The sequence below is a fragment of the Halichoeres trimaculatus genome, unplaced genomic scaffold, assembly GCF_033239565.1.
Source record: "Halichoeres trimaculatus isolate MK-OKI-2021-1 unplaced genomic scaffold, fHalTri1.1 fHalTri1_scaffold_12, whole genome shotgun sequence".
NCBI lineage: Eukaryota > Metazoa > Chordata > Actinopteri > Labriformes > Labridae > Halichoeres > Halichoeres trimaculatus.
The window spans coordinates 21,220,675-21,241,110 of record NW_027437190.1 but is presented as its reverse complement, the minus strand read 5'-3'; the positions used below and the strand labels follow the sequence as shown (position 1 = coordinate 21,241,110).

Below are 20,436 nucleotides of genomic sequence, written 5' to 3'. Positions count from 1 at the left end.
TTGCCCTTTTTTTCTTTTTTTTTTTTTACCCCTAATCAAGAGATTCAATGTTTAAGAACATTTTCTATCCAAAACCTGGAGGGAAATCTGTTAAGAGGTATTTCATAGTTAATAACAGCCTCCTCTGAAGTATTTTCAGAGCACTTAGGCTACCTTTTGTGGAGTTACGCCCCATTTGTGGAAAGGCTAAAAACTGGCCAATTTTCCCCCCTTTGAAAAATGGCCGGGAAAAAAAGGCCTTTTTTTCTAAAAGTTGGACCCATAACCCAGTTTTGAGAAAACCCACTGGGGGTGCTGCTAGGTGCCTCGCAGATGCACCCTAGAAGTTCAGAAGTACTGGGGCTATGTTTTGTGGAGTGACAGCCCATTTGGTAAAAGGCTAAAAACAGGCCTATTTTTCCCATTAAAAAATGGTCCAGCAAAAATGCTTTTTTTCCCCAAAAGTCCAGAAGAGCCCTTGGATAACATTTTGTGGTGGCAAAAAACAGGCCTATTTTGCCCCTAAAAATGGCTCGCAAAAACTGCTTTTTTGAGAAAAACCCACTGACGCTCCTAGGAACCCCATGGACGCATCCTAGAAGTTTCGAGGCCCTGGGGATATGCTTTGTGGAGTTATGGCCCATTTGGTGAAAGGCTAAAAACAGGCCTTCTCAGCCTCTAAAAATTTCTTGCAAAAAGATTGCTTTTTTTGAAAGTTAGACCTGAAACCCAGTTTTGAGAACACTCACTGGGGACACTCCTAGGGTCCTCACAGATGCGCCCTAGAAATTTCGTAGCCCTGGGGATATGTCTTGAGGGGTTGAGGCCCATTTGTTGAAAGGCTAAAAACAGGCCTATTTTGTACCTAAAATTGCCCACCAAAAAATGCTTTGTCCAAAATTTGGGTCTGAAATCTGGTATTGAGAAAACCCACTGGGGACGCTCCCAGGGACCTCATGGATGCATCCTAGAAGTTTCAAAGCCCTCGAGCTACATTTTGTGGAGCAAAGTTTTCTAATTCTCTCTGAGGTACAATCTGATTCCTGCTCTGCCCTGAACTCAAATCTGTTAATGATCTCTTTGCGTTTAGTCCTAAGTGGTAGCAGGCATCTCAGAAGGCCTTAGGCGGTGATACATGCCGTCACATACTCCAGACGGGACTGTTCAACTGCGGTCTGGAGCACACAGGCATGGGGCTGCGGAATGTGCACACTCTGTGAGGGGGGTTGCGATGGACGAGAGCGAAGGAGAGCACTGCAGCGCCTCTACACTTATCCCTGCTGTTTGTGTATGTAGAGAACAATGAGGCTCTCTTATAAAAGCAGTCCATCACTCTGATTCCGTTTACTTGAACCAAACTCAACAATATGCGTAAGCACTGTGGTGGCCTTCATCGGAAATGCTGCTCTTAGTAGAAGAGGAAGAACACTATCTAAAACGGGACTGGGCGTGCACTCTGCAATTAATCATGTTGCATTTCTAAGATCTGTTTGTGCCTGTTAGTCCGACACACAAGCAAACTAAAATCAGTTGCATGGCAGGGAAGGATACTTGTGCTGTTAACTTACTCGACCTCCACTGGTGCACAATCAACAGACAGTGTATTAATATTTTAACAGTTATTCTGCTCAGAACTCTCACTTCTCTTTTATTATTACTAATACACCTCCTTATTTGTCATCTGTCATGTCTCTATTTTATGTTCTCGGCCTCTCATGGCAGCTGCCCGTTCGCCAAGAGGTGAGGTCTCTGCTTTTGAAAAGTTTTTTCAAGCTACTGTTAGTCTAAGTGCCGACCAATGCATGGTTTGTTTAGGTGCTCTTACTCAAAACAAAATGTCCAATTTTTATTTAATTTTACAAAAAAGTTTATTATCTTTAAAATGTTTGTACACTCGGTATGACAATGTGCTTACACAATACTTACAGTAGAGTAGGGTGAAACTTACTTTGTACATAGAAAAATAATAATAAACAAAAACAAACAAAAAACAAAAGAAACATATTATAATATCCCCCACCACAAAATAAAATAGAGGGCTGTGAGTCAGCTGCAACCTAAGTTTGACTGTGATGTGGGAGCTGCATCAGGAGTGCTGAGCTGGTGAGGACGGGTGGGCTCACTGTGCTCCCTGACCCCACTCTCCTGCATACAGCTTTGGTGATTTTACACACTATTTACACTTTCAATCATGTAATGATAGTCCTTTAACAAAGTGTCTGCGTATTTAAACATTCCCAAAACTATTATTCAATATATTCACATAAAGCAATGTACATATGTTGGAACTTTTGTTTACTGCAATTTGATAGGCTGCAACAAACCGTGACCTAATGCTAATGAGACCACCTCGACCGAAGAAATCCTGGAAATGAATGTGTAGCAAGGCCAGCCTAAGTGCCTCTACTGTCTCACTAGAGCATAGAACTGATAAAAGAACAACTCACAAGGTGTTTAGAAACTTTTAAAACTGCAACGCTCAACATTATCTTGGTAAGAAGAGGAAACAGGGTGGATTGAGTGAAGGGAGGGGCCGAACAGGAAATAGGGAAAACGGATACAAAGCTAAACAGCACATCAAACAAAGCATTCAAACCCTGCTCCCGTTATAATACACAAATTGATAAAAGACATGGAAACGTCATTCTCTTATGCCATTGCCAATCTGCTGGTTATTGGCTGATCCCTAAGTGTGTTATGAGTGAAAGCTTCTCCCAGTGAGGGAATATTAGTTGAAGCAGGAGACATGGAAAAAGTAGGAATTTCCATAAAGGATACCACGCTGACCTCAGCCTACATCATGCACTCATAAAACAACAGAGGCTCCAAAGTCTTGTGGTTGAGAAGGCAGGGTTTGAGGAGTGGAAGTTTGGACCTCCACAGCCCAGTTAAAAGCAGCACCAGATACAGAGTCCGTGACGGGGGGTGAAGCGTGCACAAGAAAAGGAGAGAAGGGACCAGACTGTTCTGTCATGGGCCTGTAAAAATAACAAACATGGCTCTGACTAATATGAAATTGGGAGCTGATTCCGGTTAAGGGGAGGTGAGATTAAAAAGTGGAATAGAGTTGATCATCTCAGGAACAATTAAGAGCCACCAATGGAAAAAGAAATGCTTAAAATCAAACAGTCAGTGAAGACATGAGTCTCTGTAGCACCCCTCAGTGTCATCTTTCCAAAGCACTGTACCCATCAAACCTTGAGGTTAGGGTTTGCTCATGGCCTCTTGAGTCTCTGACAGTCTCTAGAGACAGATCCTTCTCCATCCACAGGGCCTGGAGAGCATCTTGGGCGGCAGCAGTGCAAATTTGAGCTGTAATCATGTAAGGAGAAACTTCTTCAAGGTTCAGGTTGACCAGTGCGTACAAGAAGGGGTGAACGGAGCGGCAGATCTGTGCTTCTCGTGTTATCGCAGAGCAGAGGTATGGTGATGTTAGTACACCTCTGTGTCCTCCTTTGGTCTGTACACGGAGCCGAATCGCTGCATGTACTTCTTGATGTACTCCTTCGTCTTGTGCTTCACATTTTCGTTACACTCAAGGTCCTCTGGATTCTTGCACGCTTTTAGCTCCTTGTTCATGACTCCATGAGTTAGCTAGAAAAAAGAGCAGAGATAAGTAAAGATAAAAAAGGTCAGTGTCACCAGACGAAAAACTTGGAGTATATTCCTGAAGAATAAGAGCAGCTGAAAGGTTAGTTATCCTGAAAGACTTTGTCCTTCTTAGTTTGAGACAATAAAACACAACATTTCAAATACTCTTGCTGTTAATTGTGCCCTCATGTCCTCACTGTCCTGGTATGTCCATGTGGCACTCAGTCCAAACCACTCCCTACAACAACAACAAGTCAATGACCCACCAGCACAGAAGAAAAACACATCACTGCCTTTTGTAGAAACTCTGATTGAAAAGCTTTTAAAGAGACAAAGTGAAACAAATAGAGGAAAAGAAACAGTTTACATGTCAGATGCATTCCTCGTAAGGCCCTGTTAGAGACAAAACAACTGGGCTGGAGAAAGGAATCATGGGAGTTCAACTATTTGGTTGGAAAACTTCAAATACTTTTCCTTTTAAGATGAAAGCTGACCAATGCTTTCTTTGTGCTCCGACCACACAGCGTTGGGAGGACTGGATCAAAGCTCCCAGCTTTAATGGAGGTTTAAACTTCACATATAAAAGATCTCTGTGTTTAATCTTACCTTTCTCGCCAGGTGTTTGAAGTCTTCTGTGTTACTAATGCGCCCAAGTTTGCAGTCTGGCTTGCGATAAGGATTTAGACACGTCACGATGAACTGGGACATCTGAGCAACACACACAGGTACACAGAAAGACTTAGACAAAAATACACAGAGGTCACTGGATTCAACGTTGACCCTCAAAACTTACATCTTTGCGAAATGTCTCTTTGCTCTTTTTGGCCAATTCACTAGAGGTGTCTGCTTCAGCGGTCTTAGTGGAGAACTGTGTGGAAAAAAAAAAAAAAAAAAAAAGAGTTAAAAAAAATAAACGAAAGATTAATCTTCGTTTTTTTTAAAGTGGAACACAGCTTGACCATCTCTTTCTGACAAGCAGTCATTTCTGTTGTCACATCCTCGCTGCCACCTGTGCATCAGCTCAATCCAACATGGCAACCAGCTGCAAAACAGTAGTTATGGAGGTCAGAGGGGCATCAAACAGCACCTGCTCACCAGCTACTTGACACAAAGCAGGGATATCCTGGCAGAATGCTTCCTCTTGGGCCCTGCCTTTAACAACAAAGGGAGGCGGGCAGGCAGGCGACAGCTGAGTGCCCACAGAGTGGTAAAGATCAAGGGCGAGCAAGACAAATTTATTGAAATACATACAACACCAGCAATCGAGCAGCAGTGATCTCAGATGCTGCACAAGTTCTGGGTATGTGTTGTTGTGTCAAATGCTAGATGTGAACACCACCACAGTATAAATACATGGAAGGAAATGGTCCATGACGATGTAGTTGTTTTTGGAGAGAAATGTTGCATAGAAAACATGCAGTCTTTCACTCCATGCCTTTTTGTTTGTTTCATCTTTTCAAAAGAGACACTTGTGTTACTGCTCTATAATAAAAGACACCACAATTAAATGAATGCTCAGTCTCCCAGATGGCTCTTATTATCCTAAAAGTCAGGGTTAAAATGAAGAGGGGGAAAACAAACGAGGCAGAGGAAGAAGAGATGAGCTGAGCCATCCCTCCCCTTCAGCCTGGAGGCAGGGGGACAGACAACTGAGAAGGGGGTGGGGTGAGTGAATCCTCTCTTTAATTCTTTGTCTCCATGTAGATTCTGATGAAGCCATTTTTTTTGAGGAGGAGGAGTCGATGGTGAGGTCATAATACTCTGTATATGTCCTGCTGAGGTTTTTTTACTCCCCTTCACTGAGACACAGCTGAAAGTAATCACGGCTGCAGCATCTTCAAATTACCTCCATGAACAAACACTGTAATCATGTTTTGCATCCAAGCAAAAACTTTCTGGGAATGAGATGAAGTGAAGAAGATGCTTTCTGCTCTTCATTTCTCAAATAAAGGAATATCCATTTCTAGTTTAAAGCTCTACAAATGTGACACTTAAAAAAACACTTTGGAAATGTGCTGAAAGCTCACCTTGGAGGGATTCTCATCATAGGTGGGAGTTCCAAGATCCATCTCAGACTCATGGTCCACACTAGTGTTGTCGCTGCTTCCTTCCCAGGTTGGAGGGTCCCACTGTGTTTGTCTAATGTACAGAGAACAGGAATCTTAGACAGGAGAACATGTAGGGGGTTTCTAGAGGCCAAAACACACAGCAGTACCAACCTTGTCACAATGTGGTAGTAGTAAATCTTGCCCTCGGGGTCTCGAGCGACTTTCCAGTTAGGAGGTAGGACAATAGTTTTAGGTTTTGGGGGAGAGGGAGGAGGCAGGTCTATCACATTGTTGGGAACAATCATTTCCTGCAGAGAAGAAGAAATAGAAAATAAGTATTAGCAGAAAATCCACATGGCTTTAGTACCCAGAATTCTCCTTTGTTTTTTTTTTCTAGCAGAGTGTTTCAAAGTTGCACATGAATGCACTTTTTTATGCACACATGGAGACCATCAAGCCATTTCCTTTGTTTATTCTTAATTCAAACACGTCTTAAAAAGACACTTTGTCACTGGACCAACATGTTGCAACTTTTAAGAGCTGAGCAAATTAGATGTACAACACCCTCTTGTGGCCACACAGAGAAAGAGTTTTCAAAACAAAATAAGCACAACACATAATCCTGTAACCAAAAAGAGGAAGTATCTGTTGCCCTTTTCTCTTTTTTTATGCACAAAAGTGTCAGCTTCATTCCCTTCCCACCCTCCCTCAACAATTTTTTTTCTGTTTTTAGGATCAGAGCAGTGTGTTTGTCACCTGTTGGACAGTTTGGGATGTAACGATGGTGGTGACTGTGCCTCCCTGCTGCACCACCACTCCCTGCTGATGACCAGGATACACAGGCTGGCTGTGCAGGTAGCTGGCTGTGGGTTCAGTGTAAGCCTTGGGAAACAAGAATAAAATCACATTGAGTGGTGACACCAAGAAACCAATTATTGTGTGTTCAACTTGAGCTGAATAAAGATGTAGTGTTAAATAATAACAATAAACATTCTCTTGGTTAGCCACATCTGCGACACATCAGGTCAGACTACAATCTTTTTCAACCCTGATCATACCTGGAGTTTCCATGGTTCTTACCTGTATAACGGGAGTGTTGGGCTGAGGGTATGCGGTGGGGATACTGTAGATGGTTTGGCATGGCTGACCCTGGTAATAGATGGCTGTCTGTGTCTGAGCAGTTGCCGGGGCTGTGGCATACTGCTGCGTGGGCTGTGTCTGCACAGTCACTGCCTGCTGAGTGGTGGGATCCCAGAGAGTGGTGTAACTCTGCTGGCCCTGCACCTGAGTAGCCGTCTGAGCTGGCACAGAGAGGACAGCGACACCAGCGTCCTGGGTTCCTATGGCCGGCTGAGTGTACTGCTGAGGGTCTCCAGTGGTGAGGTTGGTAGTAGTGATGTGCTGAGAGAGGTTGGAGACTGGAGTGGTCTGGGAAGTGGAGGATGGAGAGGTAAGTCCGATGTCTGTGATGAGACGCTGGGGAGGCGTCTGTTCATAGTTCATGGTGGGCTCAACAGCTGGGGTAGGGAGAAGAACTTTTCCTGCGTTGGGGTTGGAGGGATCGACAAAGGTCTGTATGGGATATCCAGGAGGGTAGGTGATGAAGCCGGGGCTGGAGGCATAGGCGAGAGTGGGGTCATAAGCCAGAGTCTGAAGCTGCTGCTGCTGCTGCTGCTGTTGAAGCTGTTGCTGTTTCTGGGCTTCACGCTGAGCAACCTCCTGCTCAAACAGCTTTCTGCGCTCCTCTGTGGACAGCTTGTTACGCTCCTTGCCACCAACTCCCCTCGGTGTCTTGTTGCTGTTTGATGGGTCAAACCTGAAAGACACCCACACACACATAAACTGTCTGCCATCTTGGAACTTTAAACACACTCACCAAAATGTTATACACATCACAAGCCTTCTTACCGTTCCTCAGTGCGTCGGCTCCTCTCGTAGGATAAGGGTGGAGGTGAAGTGGAGCGTCTTCTTCGTCTCTCAGTGCTGCGGGGAGTTTTGTCAGAGCCTCGGTCGCGTTCTCTGTCTCTATCGCGTTCTCGGTCTCTCTCCCTGTCCCAGTCTCGATCTCTGTCTCTGTCGTAATCTCTTTCTCTGTCCCGTTCCCGCTCCTTCTCCCTCTCCCGTTCCCTTTCACGTTCTCGACTTCCAGAAGTTCTACGTGGAGTCAAAGCTGTGTCTCGATCTCGGCTGCGATCTGTGAGAAAATCTGATCAGTTACATTCATACCAAGAAGGATTAATGCGGTCAGTCATTCTGAATTAAACTCACCATGTGCTTCCTTTTCCACCTCCTTCTTCTTTGGTATTCTGTAGACCTCCTGAAAGGACAAGAACAACCTGTTAGCTGAAGAGTGCCTGGAAAACCATAAAAAAGACCACTTTGCTTTTTTTTTAAAAAAAAAAAAAGCGAGTCCCACAACGTCTTCCTTTCAAATGTTTTAAAGCTCACCTTCAGATCTTTCCAGGTGTCCAGAAGCCTGGCAGCCATGCCACTAATGTCCAGGGCACTGAGCTGGGTCTCCTGGCTCCTGTCACTCTCCACATCTGAGACGCCTTCCTCTTCATCCTGAGAAGGTGTCCCCATCACTGAGGGGTCCACAGGGGGAACTATGACTTCAGAGGGTACACTGACTTCTGTGGTTTCAATGCTTGGAGAAGGATCACTAGTAGATTCTCCAGGTTTTGCCTCACTGTCAGGAGGAGGAGGAGGAGGAGGAGGAGGAGGTGGAGGAGGAGCCTCTTGTGTGTCTTCCTGGGTTTCTTTGTCCTCAGAGGACTGCTCAGGAGAAGCAGCCTCTGCTTTCACAGACTCACTCTCGAAATCTTGAGCTTTAACCTGGGGCTGTTCTTCTTCTGGTTCAGTGTTCTCAGTCCGTACCTGAGTACTCTGATCCTCCCCACTCTCCTGTTTCTCACTTGGCTCTTTTTGTTCTACAAGTTCATTTGTCTGACCTTCACTGTTGCCCTCTTTCACTTCAGTTTCCTTCTCCAAATCCAACTCCATTTGTTCTTCAGCCTCATCACTTTGCCTTTTGTGCTGACTGCTTGAATTTATACCCGTCTCTTCTTGTTTCTCCTCTTTTGCAGGCTCCTCAATCAATGCTTTAGTTGGATCAGTAGCATCAAGCTCTGGGTCTACCTTCACCTGCTTGCCTTCATGTAAGGATTCATCTTCGTCCTCATCATCATCTTCTTCATCTTCCTCCTTCCCGTCAGATGCTTTGCTAGCATCAGACAGAGCGCTATCCAGACTGTTCTCGCTGATGATTTTAAGACGGCGGTACACGGCTGGTTTGGAAGAGTCACCTTCCAGTTCTGGTCCCAGTTTGTTGGAGGAACCATCAGGAGTGTTTAGAGGGGTTTGAGCACGGGAGGTGTTTTCGCTGGAGTAGCCATCCATCTCTACCTGCTGAGGCAGACTTTTTGTCTGGGCCCATCGCTGGATGAATGTCAGGACTCTGCTCTCCTCCAGCATGTTTTTAGTAGAGATAGGCAGCACAGCCAAAGTCTTCATGATCTGTAGAGTATAATACATCCTCAGTGAACAAACTACAGTTACCCAAACAGGCTCTGAAGATTTCCAATTTACAGTTACTTCAGAGAAATGAAAAAGCACTGAAGGAAGGCATTGAAATGCAAAGCTTATGACTTTTATCACCTCTGACTGCAGTTTGATGTTATTGGCACTGTTCCCTTTAGCTTCAGAAATCTCCACCATGAAGATCCACAGCAAAGAGAGTCCATGATGGTCCAGGAACTGCTTCAGGCAGGATGGGTACTGAGTGTTCTGTGTAACCCAAAAATGTAACATCACACACTACAAATGACAGCAGCATAAATAAATGATATAAATGGTGCAACAAAGAAAAAAATTCTTACTTTGATGAGATTAAGGCAGATGAGTTTCTGCTCCATGGTTTCTACTCGAACCATGAGTCTGCAGAGAGACACCACCTGTTTCTCGTCATACAGGCCTTCTCCGTTCTCAAGTAATGCTTCCAGCTCCTCGTCAACCTGAGAAAGGACAAAATGAGGACACCATTAAACATGACACAGTTCTCTTTGCAAAGCTGGTACAGAGATGTTGCTAGAATTATAACATGGAGAAGAACCTATTGTGACTGATGTGGAGGTGTAACAACGTTTACTTCAGAGAGAATTTGAAATCTGGCTCAAAGAACTGACCGTGGTGAGAGCGCTCTTTCGGCTGCGGTCTTTCTTCATCTTCCCTCCAGCTGCCCGAACACTAACTCTGTTCTCTCCACCGAGGAAGCCTCTGCAGCTGGGTGCCCCACAGAAGCATTTCTGTGCTTCTTTGCTGAAGTAAAAGAGAAACAAATGTGATGCCATCATAGATAAACTATTAGAGCAAAGATTACATCACCACTCATTAATGACCCATCTATGCGAATATGTATATGTCAGTGTTTTGAGCACAGCCACAGCACCAAATCAAAGAAGGAGTACCCATATCTCTGGAACTGGTAATCAAATGTCAGCTCAGTTCCCTCAGCGACAGCCCTGGTGGTGAAGAAGCCAACTCTAAGCTGGCCGTTGACAGTCCACTGGAGTGGGATGAAAGTCATTGTCAGGTTTCTATGCTTCCAGTAAATCATCCTAATGTAGTGGTTCATGATTTTTCACAATACCTTTTGGGTTTCACAGTTGGGCTCGCAGCTATGGTTCATAAACCGAGAGCAGTTTCCCTTCAGTGTTGCATCAATGATCTAAGAGGACACAACCCAATGTCAACAACATCCAACCAAACAGTTTATATACTAGCAGCAACTACAACAGGTAATTACTTACCTCGTTATTTTTCAGAGACATGAAGTAGTAGTGGATGTTCTTATTGCGAGCATATTCTTTCACCCTGGTTTTGAACTCTTTGTGGTCTAACACCTCCCCACAGTACTCCAGTACAAAAGTGTTTCTGAAATAAAACCAAGTAAGACAATCCTGCTGTTTTAAACATTGAAACAAGATTAAAGAATTAAATGCAGGAGATTTAATTTGAGTGGGCATTAGCTCTTTTTCCATAATGACATCTGTAATTGTCTTATTAAAAGCCGAAATAAGTCTCACGCTGCCAGATCTTTAGCTGCCCTGAGTCCCCAGCCCTTGTCTTCAGTGAGGATGACATCGAAATCAGCATGTTGTTTCATCTGGAAGCGTCGGTTAGAGCAGTATATTCCATTCAGGCACCGTGAAGAGCTGTGAGAAGATCAAAATATTTTTTAGTAAGATGACAGACTGTCATTTCTTGCACAGTCTCAACTCTCTAAATTTGCAAAGTTTTGATGGCAGATTGTTATCATGCACATCATGTTCCCAGTCAACTTTGGAAATCTCAGCTGTCTTAAACGAGTCGATGTATTAAAGGTGGTCATCACCTTTTCCACCAAGTGTGCTTTTCATATAGTATTTTTGCATAGGATTTCAAAAAGGTGTTGTACCGTATATCGAAAAAAAAGTGCTGTTCCTTCACACAGACAGGTCTATATAGAAGAACTCCCTTACCACTCAATCATCAGCAGCCGGTTTAAACAGTCTTCCCCACATGCCAATACTCCTCTTGAACGCTCTTCTCTGGGCAGCACCGGGCACTCACACTGCATTCTCTTTATGTCCCGATGAGACTTGCTCTTCTTTCTAAAAGAAAAAAAATCACACATTTAAATGCTTATGTCAACTCATGATGATTTCTTTTTCGTAAATCAGCCTCAACAACACCTTACCTCTCAGTCAGATACAGGTTCTCCTCAATCAAGTCAAAGTAAGGAGGCATCTTCTTCACCTTGGACAGCTCCTTCCATTTGTTGGCGTCTTGAAAGTCCTGCAGAGTTAGTGATGGGCGCTGCACCACTGCTTTGACATGACCATCCTTAGGAACATCAATATCTCCTACGCGCTCCCTCTTGCCTGCTGGCCCTGCTTCAGCCTCATTATCAGAATCTGACTCGATCTCTGGACGCCTTTTCTTGGGGGGGCCTCGACCTCGGTGGGGTCTAAAGGCATCTTCCCTGTGGAGGTCAGGGACGATAGAGCCCTTGCTGTTGCTGCTTATTTCATAGCCTTGCACAAAGCTCGACGACCCTTGAGTGTTCATTCGGCTGCTCCCCACGGACATTTTAGAGAGGCTGGATGGTTTTTCACTGTAATCGTCATGGTCATTTGTTAGGGAGTCGGGATGTATTTCGCCTGTAGGATCCTGATGAACAAGGAGGTAGGGTTTTCGGCTGATATGCATATTTGAAGGTTCGTGGTTCCAGGAGGTGTTACTCTGTGTGTGCCCCTGCTCCATGCCAGGGGCTCCTGGGAGTTTAGTGTTCAATAAGTGAGGCCCGTGGCTGCTGTCAGGCTGCTGGTAAGTACTACTGGGCTGTTCTCCTGCTGATTGTGAAAAATCCCAACCATGATTAAACCCATTCCTGTTATTAATATTATCTGCACTGGAGAAATCATCGCGCCTGTAATGGGGATACATCTTTTCACCATGACTGCTTACACTATGCTGTTTGTGCCCCTCTTCAAACTGCCATGACTTGTTCAGATTTGGGGTAAGATTTGTGGTGCTTCCGTGGGCACTGATGTGAGCCGCCATGTAAGCCTGGGTGCTGATGAAGCTTGAACTCTCTGGGTGGCTGGTGCTATCAACCATGTTACTCTGGGACTGACACGACATGCTGTTACCAGATGATTCGTTCACACATGGACCACTAGTTTGCATGGACACAGTAGAGAGACTCTCCTGCCTTTGTGTAGGAACTTCACTGATATTCAGGTCATTCTGAAGTCCTGAACTGTTCTCTGGAGTACACGAAGAAGCTTGTGTGTCATGTGCGTCCATTGTTAGAGATGAATTCTTTGGCACCACCACCACAGAGTGCAATCGTTTTATAGCCTCGCCACAATCAGAGTCATACTCTGAGTTATCACTATCACTGGCCTCACTCTGTCCTCCTGATGCATCTGGGTTCAGCGATGTTTTCTTACTCATTTTGCTCTTGTGAGCACTGATCTTGGAATTTTCCTCATGACTGTCTCCATTCCAGCTCTGCATGTTTGAAGCACTTCTGTGCAGAGACTGGCCTGTGTTCGTTTTTTGAGAAACGCTCTGCTGTAAGTCACAGTGGTCCATGCTGGTGCTTGCTTGTGAAGGCTCACTTTGGTCTGTGTATGCTTCAGCCATAGATGTGCTGTCAGAGTCCACGTCATGCTCAAAGCTCTCTGTGTGCTTCATCAATTTGGAATGTGTTTCATTGTCTTGCTGATTAATATCTTTAACCTCAGAGTCTTTTGAGAGCTCTATTTTTTTGACTGAGATGACCTTTTTTACACTGGGCTTGCTCTCTGTACATAATGTCCGATGTAAATGATCACCTTCTGAGTTGTCCTGCCCAACGATATCCCATCGGGACTTTTTGGTACCACTGCTGCTCTTTTTAACGCTATCTGTGATTTGCTGTTGGACTGTCAGCTGATCCTCTGATTCGAGGCGTGAAGAATCAGATTGAAGTGGCACACTTGTGTCACATTGCTTGCTGACTGGTAATGCTGCTGTCAGCACGTCAACCTCTATTTTAGTGTTCTGCTGGACATTATATGTGTCAATCAAGGACTGGGGCTCAACAGCTTTCTTTTCCTGGCTACATTTTAAACTTTCATTACTACCAAATGAGTCTGTTATGGTTGCAAATGTTTTCACATGTGGTCGGTTATTGGAAGAAGGGCTATCCTTCACTTCAGTCAAGTTTTCCAGGCTGGCATTTACATGCTGTAGGCTTTCACTCGAGGCACTCGAGGATATAGCTGAGGCATTTTCTGTTTCAACTTCAAGACTTGATTTTGTTTCCTTTCTCTTAGCTGACAGTTCTTGCAGACTTGTATCAGTGCATGAGACAATCTCTTTCAAATCACAATTACTTTGTTCATTTCCATCTTGTTGGGAATCGGATTTCTCTTTTGTACTCTGAATAGATAATTCTGTGGTGTTCGCAGACGACGGTTCTTTGACAAGGCTTTGAAAGGTGTCAATTGATTGTCTTTCCTGTCCGCTGTTTGTCACAGACGATCTAGAAGGTATCAACTGCTTTGAGTCTGACCTACTGCTTTTCTTTTGGTAGTTTGTACATTTCTCTTCTGAGCCAGAGCTTTTTTCAGAGGTCTGTGGTTTTGCTTTATGATCAATGTCAGAGTCACTTGAGCTGCTTTTTTGGCGTTTCTCATATGTTTGAGAGTGGGTGTGCATACTGGAAGAAGAGGATTTACTGCTGGTCTCTGACTTGTGATGAGAGCTAGATTTACGGTAACTGGAGTCCTGATCTGGTGAGCACTTGTCAGAGTCTGACAGTCGCTTGCTTGAGGTTCTTTCAGATTTTGATGGTTGCATTTTTTTATCTAACTCTGAGGGATGAGGAGAATCTGACAATTTAGAGACCTTCTCAGATTTTGAGTAGTACAATGATTTGGACTCTTTATGTGAGCTTCCATGCATGGAGGATCTACCAGAGTCACTTGTCCTTGTCCTTGTCTTCCTATGGTCGTCCTCAGAGTCTGAACTGTCCCGAGTTCTGTCAGTGCGAGATCGGGAACGTCTCCTCTCTCTGCGTGGAGAACTCCTGTGTGATCTGCGATCAGAATCATGATAGTATGACCTTTCAGATCGGGATCCTCTGTCGCCTCGAGATCTCTCTGATCTGGAGTGAGATGAACTTGTTCGGGACCCTCTAGATCTAGACCGTGTCCTGGACCTCGACCTTCTGCGGTCTTTGTCTGATCTAGATGAGCGTGATGATGTGTGTCTAGAATCTCTGTCTGATTTAGAGTAACTCGAGGACCTTTCATGATTTTCTGAACGTCTTGAGGAACTTCTTTCTTTTTCCTCCACATGTGAACCAGAGGAAGACTTTTTTACCTCTTTGCATCTGCTCTCAGAATTTGTTTTACTTTTAGAGTCGATGGATCTGCGGCTGGAAGACATGTGGGCTGAATCTCCATCAGATTCTGAGCCAGGAGGCGCACTATCAGATTGGGACCTGGTTTTCCTTTTGTATACTTTACTATCCTGCTCAGCACTGCTGGAACTGTCTCCATCTTTTCCTGAGGATGCAGCTTGCTTCTTGAGGCTTAGGGTTTCTCTTGTCTCAGAGGTTTCAGTGTGAGCATTTTCAGAGGAGCAGACACTTACTGCATTCTGAGGCTGGGGTGGCGGGAATTCGGGTACATGTTGTATGAGCGGTAAGCTGGCAGAATTCAGCTCACCTGCCACAGCGGGAGCTGGTTTCTCTTCAGTAACGGAAACACTGAGAATTTGCTTCTTGAAGTGCACCTTTGCCAAGTCCATTTTTAGTTTAGCAGCTGAAGAAACTGGTGTTTGAGGAAGTGTCTCTGCTGTTGATGTTGGCACTGTGGGTCTTTGCAGTTGCTCAGTTTTGCTGTCTGTACTCTGCCCCCCTCTGTCTGAGCTCGACAAGGCAGGGAGAGGTTCAGTGACAGGCTTTTCGGGGCTAGGGGGGATGAAGAAGAGGCTCTGCAGTGGCTTCTTGGTCTGTGAGAAGCTGAAGGACACTTTCTGACGACCCTGATCTTCCAGGTTGACCTTCATTTTGGTCCCTTTAGGCAGGAGATGGTTTGATAACATGACCCTGGGAGACAGGCTTTTGATGAGCGCTGCCTTCGATAGACCCTCCACCTTCACCTAGGAGAGACAGCTTAAGTTAGCTTTTCACATTATTTTCATCATGACATTAGTCAGCATTTGCTGCACAGCAAATGAAATAAATGCTTATGTTAAGGAATATACTTACTGAGGCACCACTCCCCTCTTCTCTGTGGTTACATAGAGCATAAAAGAAAGGAGAGAGACATCAAGACACACAGTTCATGCAACATTACAATCATGTATGACTAGCGTTGGGAAAATTACTTCAAAAAAGTAATTGGTTATAATCACTTGTTACTTTCCCAAAAAAGTAACTGAATTAGTGACGGAAGTATGCCTTCATAAATGTAATTAATTACTAGGAAAAGTAATTTTTGCGTTACTTTTTTGAAAAACCTTCAATTTTGCAAAAGAACTCAGTTTTTGAGAAGATTTTGCTCTGGGGAATTTGCATGAAGGTTCTTGCCATTCACATCTATGACGGTGAAGTAGAGTCTGTATACTTCCATCCTGAAAATAACATTACTGTAGTGCCTGTACTTCCAGAATTTAGCTGGTGTGACAAAATGCCAGTTTTAACCTGACACATCCGACGGAGTTGCGCATATCAAATTTGCAGCTTTTTTCCTGCATCTGGCCGAGTAAGCCTGGTCTGATGGACCTGCCAACACTCCAGATTTAGGAGAGATCTCCAAGTTTTTAACTCTGTCTCGCACTCTTGACTTGTAATGTCTCCTGATTAACCCCTTATTTTTAATATTTTTTCAAGTCAAAACAATTCGGCTACTTGTGCCTTGCATTGAAACCTCAAAAAACATCCACCTATCCCCCCTGGTCAGTTTGATGCAAAGATGCTGCAGGTGCAGGAGATTTTCTCTGACTGCAGGTTTCACGGAGAGACACACTAGTAGCTGTCATATTTTTTGCTAGTCTACTTAAGCATCAGCTCTTTGTTAAAAAATATGTGTCAACATGATTGTACTCAACATTGCTTATGTGTCTGCCAACTTTTCCCCACATTTTATTAGCAGCACCTCTCTTGTGCCTGGCTGAGCAAGCCATGTTAGATAAATAGTAACGCGTCTAATTTCACCGTCAGTAACAGTAACGGCGTTATAACATTTGAAACAGTAATTCATTAGATAACCCGTTACTGGAAAAAATAACGGTGTTAGTAATGCCGTCAGTTTTAACACTGTTATTCCCAACACAATGTATGAGAGGGTTGCACAGTGGGATTTACATATGTCACTGAACATCTTGTGTAAATTCCTTACTACATATTTTTTACAAAGCACAAATCTGCAACAGAGCAGTGTAAAATCTTCCCACTGCTTGCTCCACTAACTTTTTTTCTAACATCCTAAAATACAACATGCATGGTATACAATCAATCAGCAGGCTTTGGACTGACAGGTTTGAGTTAATGCCTGAATTCTCAAACACAATTTGAATCTTTTTGGTCATTTTATTTATCAGAAATAATTAGACAGTAAACCAGGTAAATGCTGCTATTTAAACAAACCAACTCAGGAAAAGCATATCCGAGTATGTGTCTGCTGTATGAGTTAAGGTGTTGATGTGATTGATTTGATCTCTAGGTTGGACAAAATCGTCATGACTGCATTTAGCAGCATATTGACTGTTTATGGGATTACATTACTAAATCTTCTGATAGCTGAATTTAGCTGGTGTGACAAAAATTAACCCCAAAACAAAATTAAAAATATGGTACTGGTGTAAAACTACAATGAATGTGAAGTGCATTTTAATGTACGTATTGAGTGATAAAGGTTGAGCATAATATCCAAATTAATCAATATCCACATATTTTGAATCTAAGTGACCAACCGTCTTTTTTCCTTTAAATAGCAACTTTCAGGACTACGTTATGTCTCACTTTTTTGAAAGACATTTCAGACTCTTCTTTGGCTTGAGCACTTTCTTTAAGTACTCCATATGATGGGTCACATCATATCAAGTTCATATTAAGAGAGAAATCTGTTTGGCTCAAGAGTAACACTTTACACTGTGTAGGCTTCACAGAGTTAGTTTTTACTATTTACATGATACAACATAATTACCAACACTGAGAACAAAATCATAACAAGCAATTATAAATCTGATAATCCAAAGTTATTCCAATCCTATTTTTAACAAACTCAGAAGTTAAGAGACATAAAAACCAAAGTTATAACAAAGTAGGGAACATTTTAGGGAAGAAGATCCTTATAAAGCGAGTAACCTTATCAGTTCATACCATTAACCTTAAGAGACAACTTGTATTGCACTAAATTTTGACAAACAGCCATCTCAAAAGAAAAACAAAGCTTAAGAAATGAATTTGTATAGTAAAGGGGAATAATTTGACATTTTTCTCCTCTTTTTTGTCCTATAAAAGAGTGTGTGTTCCTAAGGGTAGGCCCAATATGGGTGCTGGGCAATAATTAGGTCATATAATCCTACAGGACTTCTTTTTTTTTCCTTTCTCTGTGACCTTCAGAAAGAGACATTTCTGCAGTGAAATTCTTCGGTAGAGCAAGGTCTAACAACTGGGTGCTACTAACAAAACTGAAAACCTCATCCTACATGACCAATGTTTATCCCCTCAGCTGGCAAATTATTTTTATGAAAACTGAGGTGCTGTGATGCAATAAACAACAAAGTAGAAGCACAACTGAATATTACCCACAATACAAAGCACTGCAGTCTCCTGTGGTTAAAAGAAGTTTTTATTACAGCAGTGGATCACCAAGTCAAATTTAATCCCTCGTGTATTATCTTTCTAAGGATGTTGATGGAGAGAATTAAACTACAGTACAGTGTTTTGGCAGTATATAGTAAACACCAAATGCTAGTCAGGACTGTGTTGTGTTGCTTTTCACAATAAACTCTGTGTTACATTTGGATGTCAAGTAACTTTCAGCCCATAAACAATAGAAAGGTAATGAGTCTTGGATAAGCTAAAGAATTAGTATCAAAATCTTTGAAGAGTAATGTGTAGAGGACAGGTCGTTTCTTTCAGGTCACTATTACTGATTCTAAAATGATGTCATTCATAACATAACATAACATAACATAACATAACATAACATAACATAACATAACATAACAAAACAGACAGTGTGATGGACATCTTTCATACCTGATCTCGGATTTGAGCAGTGAGTCCATTTAGAAACTTGTTGAGAGTTTGTAGGCCTCAAGACGCTGCTGGCCAAGAATAATTCAAATCAGAGAAATAAGCCCTCCAAAGAAACGCCACACCTGAAAATAACAGTCAAAACAGAATTACAGTGAAATTAGTTCCTGTTTTTCCAAAACAACTTACATGTACTTTTCAGCTACTGTATTGATCTCACAGTGACATCCACTGTCTGACCTATAAAAGTAAAAAAAGAAACCCAAACAACTTTTGTTTACATATGGTATAATGTGAGTTTAAGTTGGTCTGGTAAAACGTTTTATGTACCCAAATTTTCTGCCACTCAGTCGTTGTAGAAAATGCTTCTGACCGTTAGGTTTCAACTTCTTTAGGCCTCCCTTCCTGTGATTCCTGTTATCTATCGCTGCAATGTGGCACAGAAACCAGTTGCCGAAATTCACATTTGCTGTATGACGAAGGTGTCCCATTTCTTGGCATGGTGGTCTATTACTCTCCCTTTCTTGTCTTAGAGTATCGACAACAAAAATGAAAGGCTACATTCCCATTGGGGTTTAAAATAGAACCATCATGGTCGATTATAGATGAAAAACATGGAAGCACGGCGAGTAGAGAACATGCATCTCATTATTAGTCAAGTACGGGGCAGGCGAATGGCCTCGTGAAAACAAAGGCTGTCTCTGGGAAGAGGATTAGTATGAAAGGACACATCGACACTTCTATGAAAATACATGGTGAAAATTTGGGATCATACTAGCAAACCAAGTAAGGCATGGGCTGAAAGGTAGAGCCTGATGCAGCCAAAACATGGCCTTTAAACGGATGTTTCTTTCGTTCCCAACTATGAAAACGAGTAGATATGATGCGGAACGACCAGATACTACAGTTCTCAATTACAATTTGCTTACTTGTTACGATATATTGTATCTTTACGTACAGGGAGAAACGTGAAATGTCATTCAGTTAGCTATTCGACTACGAGGCTGGTTAATAAAGAGTATGAAGTGGCTAGCGTATAGCTAACTAGGTTAGGCTAACGCTAAAAGAAGAGCTTCCGTGGGCCATCTTTAAAGATAAGGATAGCTCATGTTGTGCCGTGTATAACTCGTGTTGTTTTAGTTGTCCAGAAAATACATATGTGCTTGAAATAACAACTATGTGCTGTGTTCAATTTCTTTATACATAAACAACAAGGAAAAAAATACATTTTTTATGCAAAGGGGAAATGCGACCAGCTAAGAATCTATTTTGGCATCAACACTAGCTGGGTTAGCCAGAGCTAGCAGATCGTGAGCTAACACTGCGGTTAACTTATGGGCTACTTTTTCAATCTTTGATTCGTCGGCAATGTGCTTTAACGTATTACATAACGTTCCCACGACTGGGGGTGATAGAAAGCTTGTCCACAGAACTGTTTAATGATTAATTGATAGGGATTTGAGATATATGGACGTTTTAGAACCATTTAACAGCAACCGGCTTTGATAGCATGCTAGCTAATGATGTTTTGTGAGGTAGAAGACGGCATAAGCTCAAAAAACTTCAAACTGAGTAATGTGACTGGTTTAGGAAGTACTCACTTTACAAAGTGCTTAAGGTCAAAAGGTTTCCCCATCCTCGAAATCATCTGTAATCGGCCCCTTTTCAGAACATCAGGCAACAATGTATTCCGACGTCAAATCCATACGGGCTGTCGGAAATGATGGTCGGCTCGGAGGCTCTGCTGATGCTGCGCTCGAGCTTCAGCCTGGGCAAACGACAGTTCTATCGAGCTAACATGAGCTCATGTAGTTAGCCAAGAGTTATAAGAGAAATATAAAACACAACTCTTCACAAAAAGTCAGCACCACCAAGTGTATGCATTCGTCCAAGCCTCCAAATTACGATTAGAGCAAAATCCGGATCTTGAAGGGTTGACCACATGTCTTTAATACCTTTTATTCCACACACTGATCCTCAAAGTGTCTTTCTGACTGTGGTTGCTGCTGCGTT

At 43.0% G+C, this 20,436-nt stretch overlaps 1 protein-coding gene across 1 annotated transcript; it reads right to left on the bottom strand.

Annotated features, from left to right (window-relative positions):
• Window positions 1–1,869: 1,869 nt before the first annotated feature.
• setd2 (SET domain containing 2, histone lysine methyltransferase) lies at window positions 1,870–20,422 on the bottom strand. The gene is made up of 22 exons (XM_074682776.1): window positions 20,025–20,422; window positions 18,427–18,548; window positions 15,427–15,448; window positions 11,356–15,317; window positions 11,138–11,269; window positions 10,703–10,831; window positions 10,427–10,550; window positions 10,267–10,344; window positions 10,085–10,182; window positions 9,803–9,935; window positions 9,497–9,631; window positions 9,276–9,404; window positions 8,067–9,134; window positions 7,887–7,935; window positions 7,527–7,812; window positions 6,699–7,434; window positions 6,375–6,500; window positions 5,790–5,926; window positions 5,598–5,709; window positions 4,364–4,438; window positions 4,177–4,278; window positions 1,870–3,573 (listed from the first exon to the last, which is right to left on the bottom strand). Exons 2-22 carry the CDS (start codon window positions 18,453–18,455, stop codon window positions 3,412–3,414), a joined length of 7,824 nt encoding a protein of 2,607 aa, XP_074538877.1. The 5' UTR covers window positions 18,456–18,548; window positions 20,025–20,422; the 3' UTR covers window positions 1,870–3,411.
• Window positions 20,423–20,436: the final 14 nt, after the last annotated feature.

Excerpts from the sequence above, each read along its gene's own strand:
- setd2 (XM_074682776.1), bottom strand. The coding sequence starts at position 18,455 with ATGGACTCACTGCTCAAATCCGAGATCAG. Across the intron at positions 9,405-9,496 it reads TCTGCCTTAATCTCATCAAA|AACACTCAGTACCCATCCTG; the intron begins GTAAGAATTTTT and ends TGGGTTACACAG. Across the intron at positions 7,435-7,526 it reads AGCCGACGCACTGAGGAACG|GTTTGACCCATCAAACAGCA; the intron begins GTAAGAAGGCTT and ends GGTGTCTTTCAG.